The 12,637-nt window shown below is 35.2% G+C and overlaps 1 protein-coding gene across 2 annotated transcripts; it reads left to right on the top strand.

Moving 5' to 3' along the window:
* Positions 1–3,995: 3,995 nt before the first annotated feature.
* LOC108989122 (bifunctional riboflavin kinase/FMN phosphatase) lies at positions 3,996–12,423 on the top strand. 2 transcript variants are annotated; one of them, XM_018962634.2, is made up of 12 exons: positions 3,996–4,217; positions 4,826–5,003; positions 5,256–5,369; positions 5,938–6,124; positions 7,319–7,449; positions 7,582–7,651; positions 7,762–7,827; positions 10,937–11,091; positions 11,183–11,278; positions 11,584–11,735; positions 11,817–11,900; positions 12,010–12,423. In XM_018962634.2, the coding sequence occupies exons 3-12, from the start codon at positions 5,294–5,296 to the stop codon at positions 12,139–12,141; spliced, it is 1,149 nt and encodes a 382-aa protein (XP_018818179.1). In that variant the 5' UTR covers positions 3,996–4,217; positions 4,826–5,003; positions 5,256–5,293; the 3' UTR covers positions 12,142–12,423. The 2 variants fall into 2 exon arrangements, with proteins under 2 accessions (XP_018818179.1, XP_018818178.1); XM_018962633.2 differs by lacking the exon at positions 4,826–5,003.
* The last annotated feature ends 214 nt before the right edge of the window (positions 12,424–12,637 follow it).

The raw sequence follows: 12,637 nt of genomic DNA, 5'->3' as shown, positions 1-12,637 counted from the left end.
GTGCATACTTAGTATGTCAAGGTTTGAGCACTTGAGCTTTTACATAGTAAATTCTTGACCTTATATATCTCTCTATTTTGTGCAGTCAACTTTGAGCTTACTAGCCCTATGAGTCATCTTGACAAAATTCATTTTCAAGCACTATAAGGAACTTATAGTTATACTTATTATAATTATGTTTCGTATTTTTTATTGAGATGCTCACCATAAAGAGAGTCCATACCTTAAATTGACAAATACTAATTGAACCTAGTACTAAAAGTAAGAGATCTCCCATTGCCGAATATAAATGATTGATCCATATAGAAAAAGTCGGTGTTTAATCATTGCAAAAAAAGACAAATACCCTACACGGATCTGTCCCTTAAGTCCTTAAAGAAAAAGTCATTGCTCTAATCATCGTGGAAAAAGATGAGTAATAAAAATGGACATATCAAAGGGTTGTGCAAACATATGTTTGGAGGAGATACTCTTTCAAGTATTTAGGTCCTAGCATAAAATTTGACTTTTAAGGTGAGAAACAATCTCTTAGGAGTATTAATGGAAAGAGAGAGAGAGAGAGAGAGAGAGAGAGATGAAATGTACATATATATAGATGATTCCTTGAAGTAAGTATTCTCACTCACACGCTCATATGAACTTTGATATTGATGATCTTATGAGGTTTGAACAATAATTGTGATCGTTACAAATATGAGAGTGTATTTTATCTTTCTGTGCAAGTGGCACTATGCTTAAACTGAGATGCAGTTAAGTATGTTCATTACCTATTTTTTTAAAAAGGGAAAATATAAAATGTATTTTATATTCTTTTTACGATTTTATTTTTTATATTTTGGTCTTACACAGTTTTGAGTAGTTTAGTGTCTGGTGCATGAGTCTGGGAGTAATTGGTTCCATCTAAGTCCCAGTGAGACTTTGTGACTTAATGGGTGAGTCGGTTAAGTCCCAGTAGGGACTTGGCGTGAAAAAGGGAGACTCGTGCTTAGCATGTTGGTCACTCGTGCTTAGCATGTTTGGCGTAGATGAAAAGTGGAGATTGAGATTTTGGTTGTTGATTTGTGTTGTTGGGGTTTCAAATTGGATTTTGTTTATAGTTGTGTTGTCTATATTTGATCTAGTAGTGAGTATATCTTGATTTTCATGTATTGAGGATGGTTTTTGTGTGGGTTACAACATTGTTCATCTTGGTTTTCAAGTAGTGTCCACCAAGTGTTTGGTTTTATGTCTCAACCAGGTTACCTCAATTATTTGCTCACTTTTTAACATGCATTCATACTTATACATTAGGTTTATCAAAATGCATGGTTAAGTTAAGATCAGAGAGAGTTTTAGCAATGTCAAATCAAGATCTTTCTTAGTGTTCTCATCTCGACACACGTAGGTTTGGTAGTTATTCTTTTGATTCTGATGAGGAGGAGCTTTAAGCCTTGATGGATTTGTGACAAAAAGTGAGAGATTTAAGTGTGTTGTTGTTGAGGGGAAGATTTAAATGTGTTGTTGAGGGGGAGTTAAAAATTCTTTGAGTTAAAAAGTCCTTTGTGAAGAGTGAGCAAAAAGTGAGGGGGGGTAGCAGTAGCAGACAGAAGTTGAAGCTTACGTTTGATATTTTAGTTCAGAAATTGTTTTGTTTATTTTGGGATGTAATTTAGATAAACAATGTCTTTATTTCTTGCTTACTGAACATGGTTATTAATGATGACTAGAATAGAATTTTGGTAGGATTAGATTACGTTTTAACCTTTGGTTTGGTTGAGACTAATTTCAATTAATGTTCTATGTCATTTATTCTCATTACTGTATTAAGATTTTCTTCTCGAGATCTTGGTCTGCTGGTTATTTTGTTTTAGGTACACACTACATTCATCAACTGAGTATTTTGTCACCAATCCGTCAAAGAGAGAGATTGTAAATGTAAAAGTGGTTGGTTAGGATTAGATAACTAGGATGATAGATATTTATTTAGATTGAGAGATTGTTGAAATTAGATGAATGTAAATATTTTATCTTTATCTAAGAACATTTAATTTGGATTAAACGTTGTTAGATAGTATCTTAGATAATATCTTAAATAAGTCATGAGAGTCTATATCCGAAGTTCAATGAGTCTGAAATTATCCAGTTGAATGGAAAATATATCTGATGAGAAGACTTAGCGCCTGATGTCAACAGACGCGTCAGCAGACTCATTCTCAGCAGAGTCCTCCGGTCAACAGATTCCTACTGCACCTGAAATTCCTAATAGACTTAGTTCGTCAGTAGAATCTTACTGTAGATCAAATACTGGGCATATTATTTAATTGAGGATTTCGACTGAGGGTTATATCTTTTGATCACTTAATTTTGGAGATATAAGAGAAATCCAAGAGCTTGAGTGTGAGAAAATTCTTGTGAAGAATTTTCTAGTATTTTTCTCTTTCTCTGTATGAGTGTGTGCTTATTCCGTATCGGATTTGAAGTGATCGAGTTTAGTCATTGGAGTTCCAGGAGGGAAGTCAATAGTTTGAAGATCGCCAAGTTATAAAGGTTTTGTAATTGAGATTTACTTGTAATTGATTTCAAATAATAAAATTGACTTTCATGAATTTGACTATCCCATAGGGTTTTATCTTTGAGAAATTCTTCAAAGGGTTTCCATTCGTAACTAAATATAGTATTACGCATTTTATTCATTCTATGTATTTGATTATTTATCATATTATCACATAACATACGACTAACCAATTTGTTGAGTGAATTGGTAGATATTTCTACTGCATTACAATACATAGACATTTTGGTAATTTCAAAATAAGTACCCAAAACATATGTCTTCATTTTCAAATTATAACTACAATAGAATTTTAGGTTTTATTAGAATTTATCAATGGAATTCGATACCTTTTTTTTTTTTATTCTTTTCTAAGCAATGGAATTCAATACTTGATCGTATTTAAAATGTTACTTTAGGATGTTAAATTCACTACAACTATTTTAGACACAAGGGTACCTGAGTAACGAGTCGTTTGGATTAAGAAATACTCTTGATCCATCTCATTTCATCTTATCATTACATTTTTTCTAAATTTTTATATAAAATATAATAAATAATTCAACTTTTTTAAATTTCAAAATAATAATAATATTATAATAATATTTTATTCAATTTTAAACTTTCATCTAGAATCTATCTCATCTCACTATCCAAACATCTCATAATTTAACTCTATACAAAAACAAGGACCTCACTGTTTATACTTTACGGAGTAGAGGTCATCATATCATGCAGACTTAGGGGTGTAAGTTTGGACCGAAAAATCGGTCCGAATCGGACCAGACATGACCGGTTAGGCCGGTTTTCTGGTTTTTCGGTCCGGAATTAGTTCTTTACTTGCATAAACCGGCCGGATCTGGTCCGGTTTAGGTTCCGTGGTTTCCGGGACCGGACCGAATTGGACGGGCCTGGTTGGAGAAAAAAATAAATAAAAAATAATATTATATATATAAGTTTTATAGAAAAATAATATTATATAAAATATTATATATATATATATATATAAGTTTTATATCTAATATATAAAAAGAAAAAAAATCACTCAAATATTATTATTAAATTTTGATAAGTACATAGAATATTAGTAGTAATACTAATATAGACTATAGTTATACTTATATTAATATAATTATACTAAATCACTATAACTAATACTAACATATAACTAATACTAATATATAATTAATACTAATAATCTAATATTAATACTATTATATAGTCTGACAATCATTATAACTAAATCAATATTGATTCAAAAAAAAAAACTAAATCAATATAGTCTATAACTATGTATTAAATGTATTACAAATATATAAAAATTATAATTATCATTAAAAAAAAAAAAAAGAAGAAGAAGAAGAACCATCTACAAGGAAGAAACCAACTGGAAACGGCGCCGTTTCCTCTCTAAATCTCCAGAAACCAACAGTATAAATGGGGCCGTTTATGCCAAAAAAAATGGAACCTCACTCTCGTCTCTTCCACGCCACTCTGCAGACTGCTCCACTCTCTGCCTCGCCTCTCTGCCCCACTCTCGTCTCTGCCTCTCTGCCTCTCCTCTCTGTCTCGGACTCTCGCCTCTCTTCCTCGCCTCTCTGCCTCACTCTCTGCCGCGCCAGTCGCCGCCTTGCCTCTCTTCCTCGTCTCTCTTCCTCGCCGCACAGACCTTCGGCCTCACCTCACGGTAATGTTTCTCCATTTTGTTTTTCATTTCATTACTTGTTAGATTTAGATATTCATTTCGGCCCTGTGACAGAGAACTAAGACCTAATCGAACCCACAGATTTTCTTTCTGATCAGAGAATGAAAGAGTGATTCGTGTTCACTTCGAATTTGAATTTCACCCGCTTGCATTTATTATGCAACTCAACAACCATGTATATAGGACCCAACTACTTTCAAGTTTCTGTCATAAGTATTAAGTATATGTAAATTGTTGGGTTAAATTTCTGAGATTTTTTTCTGCTTGGGATGAAAGAATGAAGGTGGTATAAATCTCACAACTTTATACATTAAAACAGAAGGACGAAGACTTCTATCACCATTAAAGAATGTCGACAAGTATTTCCTAGTCATTCCACAATTATAGAAAATACCTACAAAAAGTTGGTGTGCTCAACAGAGGAACTCAAAGAACAGATACAATACAACAATGGAGACAAATAATTCTAAATAGAACTGAAAGAATACTTTAAAAAAATATTATTTGCACACTTTTCGTGTCATTGAAAATGCTAGCTTTTTTTGTTTTTGAGAAAAGATACCATCTGAATCTTCGGCCATGGAAAACAGAAAATCACTCAAAGAGAAAAGACGTAATGGATTGGAGTAGGTCGGGGCGACGGCAGCAGATGATTTCCTACCCTTTTAGGTACCGTTAGGCAGAGGGCTGAAGAAGTAGGAAAGACATACGGCGGAGATACTTATTGTGGTGGGAGAGTTTCAATCGGCAGTTTTTGGGGTTCTCTTGGTGATTTCCGACTCCCTCTTTGGTGATCGATGACTGGATTGGCAGATTTTTCTAATTGACTCATTAGAACTATTACCAATGATTTGTAGTTTTGGATAAGACCATGTTGAGTCCAGTTATGTGAGATCCTGGTCAAGAAAACACGGTTAAAGAAAGTCAAAATTTGCATCCCAGTATGAAATTTTGGTATTGGGTTCTTATTTTCTGTGTATTGAGTTAGTGGTTTTTGTGTTACTTCCATATGGATTGCAGAAGTGAGAGCATATCTAACTGGGAAGTTTATCGATAAAATGTCGCTTGCAAAGCCTTTAAAGAAGTTAGCATCCTGTGTTATCCTTGATTTGGATGGAACCCTTCTTAACACAGGTCAGTATACTCTTAACGTCGTTTGTAATTTTATTTCATTTTTTAATTATTGTTATTTATCATCATGCTTATTGCTGTTATTTTTTTAAATGTGTATGGATTGCAAGGACGGGTAGGCAGAGTAAGATATTTGTTGCATGCTAACCCTTAGGAGTTGGCTCAAAGATATTTTTAGGGGTCATGTCTCATTGGTGAAAAGCGTATGATTTACCTGATTGTTGTCATGTGGGCACATTACACAGGTCCGGAGCTTTTAACCGTGTAAAAGGCATGTTGTGATTGCATAGTGTCTGGGTTCCTTTTTGTCAAAATAATATTTTTTGCATGCCCGAGCTTTGTCTGCCTCCGTAAAAGACTTATTGCTAGGCACTTTCAAATATGGGCTTCCTTAACAGAGGGTTGCTATCTCTTTGCGAATTTGATCCTCGTATTCATACTATAGACTGTTCCTGATTCTCACTCCCATGCTGATGTAACCATGGATTAAGAAAATAGCTGAATGCTTTCTGTTGATGCTAATGCCTGTTTTCTTCTTGGTCAATATATATGCTTTTTACGTAATTGACAGATGCGCTTGTAAGTGAGATTTTGAAAGGCTTTTTGGGAAAGTATGGAAAGCAATGGGACGGGAGAGAAGTTCATAAAATTGCAGGAACAACGCCATTTCAGGCTGCAGCTGCTGTTGTGGAAGATTATGAGCTTCCTTGCACTCCAAGTCAATTTCTTTCAGAAATTAACCCATTTTTCTCTGATAAGTAATTTCTATTACACTTTTAGCAAATGTTTAGATGCATAGTCATAAAAAGAAATCTGGTTAAGAAGCTTGAAAATTAAGTGCATGATAACCTAAGCCTATATGGTTGCGGATTCTAAGGACAAACATCCCTTATGGTGGATAGATATGCCCTTAGAAATGGTGGAAGCCTCTGAATTTCAGGCACAAATATTTAATTCAAATTCGATCTTTTTTTCTTTATTTTTTTATAATAAATTTGTAAGTTGCAAAAGTACAGAGTCTTGAATCTACAACCACACGTTCACCCAGCTCTTATGGTATAGTATGAGATGCCTTCTATAGTATCAATTGCCCTTTTTTACTTTTTAAAGTAGTCTTCAACTGCAAAAGTACAGAATCACTAATTGGGATAATTCCACTTGAAATAACTAGCTAAGAACCAGAATACTCCACACAGTTACTTTTCCAGTTTTCATCTTAAATATAAATACTTTTTCAATACAATCTGAAAGAGTATCGCTGTAGAGTTTGCATCCTATCTGGTTTTTATTTAGGATTGTCGATGCAAACTTATAGGTGTGAGAAAAATCCACCAAACGTGAATTCTTGTCTCTTAAATAGTTATTTAAAGTGGTTTTCTTCTCAAAATTGGCAGTTTATTCATACAGAATAATGTCAAGTTTTTTGTTCATGCCTCTGGGCTCTTCTCTGTCGGCATTATGGCAGTTTTCATCCTGTAAATGATGACTTCTTGTTTCTCTTGTTTCAATTTTTTTGTAATCACTGGACTATTCTTGCCATGTGTAGTCTTAGTTCCTCGAGTGGAGCCTGACATTGAAGTCAGAGAAGAAGGCTCAATCAAGTCTTAGCATTTTTTTTTTCAATAGGATTTGGTCAAAAGTGGGTGTTATAGATGTTATGATATAATGTCAAATCCATTTCACTCATATTTTTCCCATATAGTGTATATTATTTTCCATGATTTTGGAAATACTAGGAATCTTGACTTGTCAGGATTATTTTTTGGCTACTCATAATTTACATTGTGCCATTAATTTTTCTTATTATTTTTTATGTTTGGTATGTGTAATTTTTTTTTCACTAGGTTTCCTGATGATAAAAACCATAGCTACTAATTTTCTCACTGTTATGTGCACAAGCATATAATCTTTCATGGAAAACTTTTGAGTGTCTTCCGCAACTGTCACTTTAGGTGGTCCAACATCAAAGCACTCCCTGGTGCCAATCGTTTAATTAAACATTTCAGCAGTCATGGGGTCCCATTGGCGTTAGCTTCAAACTCTACAAGGTCAAACATAGAAAGCAAAATATCTTCTCATCAAGGTATCTTTTTTTAGAAACACCTAAAAAACTTCATGCAACCTGATTGTGAACTTGCTTGCAACATGTATTAAGGGAATCTTGTTTTGTGTTTGTTAATTTTGAGCTTGTTTATCATAATTTTTCCGAATATAGGGTGGAAGGAATCCTTCTCTGTCATCATTGGTGGTGACGAAGTGGCATCTGGGAAGCCATCTCCTGAAATGTGAGATGCAACTACTATTATTATTATTATTATTATTTTTTATTTTTTTATTTTTATCTTGACTTCTTTATTTAGTAGGATATTCTAACTTCATGGTTTCACTCTCTAAGATTCCTTGAAGCAGCTAAAAGGCTAAATGTTGATCCTTCCAGCTGTCTAGTCATTGAAGATTCTATGTAAGTGGCCTGACTTATTATTTTAGAAGTTCTGAATTTGTCCTTTCATTGTATTATCCTGGCCTTAGGTGTTTGTTTCCTTTTAGTGATTTGCCCTTGGTTTACACGCAGTTTAAATCACTGTATAGATTTATTCGTTGGATAGAAAAATTAAGTTGACACTGGGGTGCCCGACACAAAACCTTGAATGCTGCCTTTTTTATGCAATTGAATGTCATACTTCCCTTTCATTTTTCCTTTTGCTAAAATGGAAGGAAAGATATATTGACGAATAGTGTCTTCTCATGTCTTAATACTTGTATTTTTTTTCTATTACTTAGATTGGTTATTTCAGCTTTTGATGTACAACACTAATTTGTACTTGTAAAAAAAAGTTCAACATTAATTTGTTACAAGTCACAACCATTTTAGTTCTCAAAAGACTGCATCAGTTCATAATGTGAGAGATAATGTGAGAGATTTTCTCTTAAGCTTTTGATTTTTCTAAGGGGTTGTTTGGATGTTGAGATGGTTTCATCTCATCTCATCACATCACATCTCAACATCCAAACATCACTCAAACATATACTTTTCAATTTCAAATTTTCAAATTTTTCATCTAATTATTACTAATCATTACAACTTTTCCAAACTTCCAAACAAAATACAAAAATAATTCAACTTTTTTTAATCCCAAAACAAAAATAATATTAAAAAATAATATTCTAATAATATTTTAACTTTATAATATTTTTATTCAACATTTTCTCTCTTTTTCCAAAACCCCGTAAAACATTACAACTCAAACATTTTCACTACTAATCACAAACTGTTTCACTACTATTCACAGATGTATCATCTCATTTCATCTCATTCCCCTAGCATCCCCTAAGACGTAGGTTGCACACACTCAGCATGCATAGAAAAGCATTAATTTTACATATACTTATGATCTCTCAAGATGTTGGCTTAGTTTATAATGCATTTTTTTATAAGTAATAAGAATATTTTATTGACAAATAAATAAGCATAGCCCAAGTACACAGGAAGTATACAAGAGAAAACACTTAAATACAAGTTAGGAACTAGAATAGGCTAAAAGCAAATTATGAAGATGTGATACCACATATGATAAGGATAAGGGTAAGTGGACTGGGAGAGGAATTCTAGTTCCACCTTGTCAGTTGGGATAAGGTGTGCAGACCAATTTTTTCAGGTGGGTTGGGGATAAATAATTTGAGAACATTTAACCGGGCACACTTCTTGGGAAATGGCTTTGGAGGTACATTATGGAACCGGAAGCTCTCTGGAAACTTATGGTTGATTGCAAATATGGCAGGGTATTGGGGGGGGTGGGGGGTTGGTGCTCTAGTGAAGGGAATGGGTCTCATGGTGTGGGGATTTGGAAACGATTTGGAAACACATAAGACGAGGGTGGGGGTTGTTTTCTCGATATACTAAATTTAGGGTAGGGGAGGGTACTCGTATAAAATTTTGGAGGGACATTTGGTGTGGGGAAGAGGCACTCATGGACTCGTTCCCTATGGTTTTCCGAGTGGCACGTGACCAAGAAGCATCGGTGGCGAACCTCATGGTTCGGTCAGGGGATCAAATTCATTGGAATATACTCTTTAATAGAGCAGCCCAAGACTGGGAACTAGACAGTTTCGAGGCTTTTTTTAGATTAGTGTATACTATGAAGCCGAATGGAAGGTGTGGTGATAAGCTGTGGTGGACACCAGCAGGTAAGGGTATCTTCTCGGTGCGTTCCTTCTATAAGTCCCTTACCGTACTTCCGCATACCCATTTCCCTTGGAGAAAATTGTGGAGGAACAAGGCACCCCCTAAGGCACTCTTCTTCACTTGGACAACGGCCCTGGGTAAGATTTTGACTACCGACAATTTACGAAAGCGTAGGGTAATTATTCCTGATTGGTGTTGTATGTGCAAGAAAGCTGGGGAGACAGTGGATCATCTTCTGTTACATTGTGAGATAGCTAGTGCCGTGTGGAGCGAAGTGTTCAGTCGCATAGGGTTAAACTGGGCGATGCCTGCTACTGTGGTGGAATTAGTGGCTAGTTGGGTAATACTAGCTGGACCTCCACAAATCAAAGTTGTATGGAAGATGGTTCCTAGCTGCATTATGTGGTGTATATGGCGAGAGCGTAATGAGCGGACATTCGAAGATAAGGAGCGGACCTTAGAGGAGCTTCGAGTTTTATTTTTCCGTACCTTACTGCTTTGGGCTATAGCTGTAGATTTTAATGGCCTAAATGTACATGATTTTCTTGTTTCTTTTACAGCAACTTAGATAGGCCTTAACTCTAGTATAACTTCTTGTGTACTTGGGTTATGCCTATTCTTATTTATACTATCGTTTACCTATAAAAAAAAAAAAAGTATATGGGATCTCACATTGCTTGGGAAGGAGAAGGAGACTTTCTTGCTCTTTATAATGTTCCAATGGAGCTCCAATTGTATCATTGACTAGTCTTTTGGGAGTATAGGCCATGTGGTTTAGGTTTTCCATTGGGGCGTTATAGAAGATTATCTCCATTCAATACAAGAGCCTTTGCCCAAATACGCAAAGTACTTAAGAATGCTTAGTTCATAATGTTAATAGTAAACCAATCTTAAGAGCACACCGGGGTGTTCCTTGATCTCTGTGGTAATTCCTTAACAATTCCTGGGCAAGCAGAATGTTGTCCCCAATTCTCCTTGTTAATTCATTTGATATCTTATAAAAAAAGTATGTATCTATTCCACCAGTATTATTGTCTAATAAAAGTTTTCTCAGTATTTAACATCTTAGTGTTTGACATGCTTAGATCTGTGTACCTGCAATAAAAATCAGTACAATTGGTTATCATAAGATTATCTCATCAAATGATTTCTAGGAAATCACTATTTAACTTCTTAGCGTTTGACATGCTTAGATCTGTGTACCTGCAATAAAAATCAGTACAATTGGTTGTCATAAGATTATCTCATGATACGATTTCTAGGAAATCATGCACTAGGAATGAAAAATGGTCAGCCCTCCAAAAAGTGAACAAAAGTTTGTTTCGCATGTGTTGTATATTTTTCTTCTATATTTTCTTTCTTAATTCTTGTATATTTTGACCATCAGACCAGGCATTACGGCAGGTAAGGCTGCTGGAATGGAAGTGGTTGCTGTGCCGTCCATTCCTAAACAATCCCATCTTTACACCTTGGCAGATGCGGTGATCAATTCTCTGCTTGATTTGCAACCTGAAAATTGGGGCCTGCCTCCATTTCAAGACTGTATATACCTCTCTACCTCTGTTTCAACCAAGTTTAGTTAGTCCTATCTGTATCAACCATTCTTAACAGAAGTATTGAATTTCTGTCGCAGGGATAGAGGGTACCTTACCAATAGAACCTTGGTACATTGGTGGCCCTGTAATAAAGGGATATGGCCGTGGCTCAAAGGTACTAGGAATTCCTACAGGTGTGTAAGAACCCCAAAGATTACTTTCCTTTTGTCTCATTTAGCTAATATAATTATAAAAATTTTATTTGACTGACTGAATATTTTGTGCTTTGAACTCAGTATTAATTTTGGCCTATCAAGAAAAAAAAACTCAGTATTAATTTTACTTTAGTTAACCTGAGGCGTTTTTTTGTTCTTACTTCCAATGAATCCTTCTGATTCAGCTTGAGAGCATAGGGATTTTTTTTTATCATGTCAATATATTCTATGTTCTCCTTTTACTTGATAATTTTGCTGATATTGTAAGTTCTTTCTATTTTCAGCAAATCTATCCACTGAAGGTCATTCAGCCCTCCTTTCAGAACACCCCTCTGGGGTATACTTTGGTTGGGCTGGACTATCAACCAGAGGTGTTTTTAAAATGGTTATGAGTATCGGTTGGAACCCATACTTTGACAACAAGGAAAAGACTATAGTGAGTGTAACTAGAATGGTAGCCTCTTAAATTCCCCCTGCTTTTTTTCTTTTGCCTGGTTAAATCTAGTTTATGATACAGGAGCCATGGTTGCTGAATGATTTTGCTGAAGATTTCTACGGCGAGGAATTACATCTCGTTGTCATTGGTTACATACGACCTGAGGTACCATTGCATCTGATTACATTTTGTAATTCATTCCCTCCCCCCACCCCTTTCAAGTCCTGCTGTTCCTCCATTCTCATGCCAACAGTTGGTGCGTTGAATGTAATAGGCCAATTTTCCATCCCTCGAGGACCTGATAGCTAAGATTCACGAGGACAGGAGGGTTGCAGAGGCAGCTCTTGATCTTCCACCGTATTCAGCTTATCGGGAGGATCCATATTTGAAAATATCAGTCAAGTAAGACAGTCATTTATAAATTTCATATCGCCAACTTCATTCATTGGCCAAGGGTGGGTAATGAAGTTGTTGTTTACCCTTTCATTGTAAGGAAATGATTGTAACCGTGATATTCTTGCTTTCCGATGAGCTTGTAAGCAAGCTCACCAACACAAATGGGTCTGAGCCGTCGGATATAGTGCGGCGGGAAGACACAAACGTCCCAATATATTGTTTATTTCAACTCGAGCATGAGAAGCAATAAGGGAAAATAATCATCTAATAGGAAGGCTAAGCATTGTCCTTTTCTTTTTCGTTCTTTTAAACTAGTTAGTGTTCAAAGCTTTAACAATAAACGATTTTTTCCTCAATTCTTTAATTAATTTGCCACAAGCTTCGCTACCAAAGTTTGTAACACTCACTGTTGTACTTTCTTCCCCTGAGCCAATGCATAATACTCGTTACCAAAAAAATATATGAAAGAGGAAGGTGAGAGTATAAAACGATGAGTCTTTTTATTA

The sequence above is a fragment of the Juglans regia genome, chromosome 3 (genome assembly GCF_001411555.2).
Source record: "Juglans regia cultivar Chandler chromosome 3, Walnut 2.0, whole genome shotgun sequence".
NCBI lineage: Eukaryota > Viridiplantae > Streptophyta > Magnoliopsida > Fagales > Juglandaceae > Juglans > Juglans regia.
The sequence above is the reverse complement of the archived record's forward strand: the minus strand, read 5'-3'. Positions and strand labels throughout refer to the sequence as shown.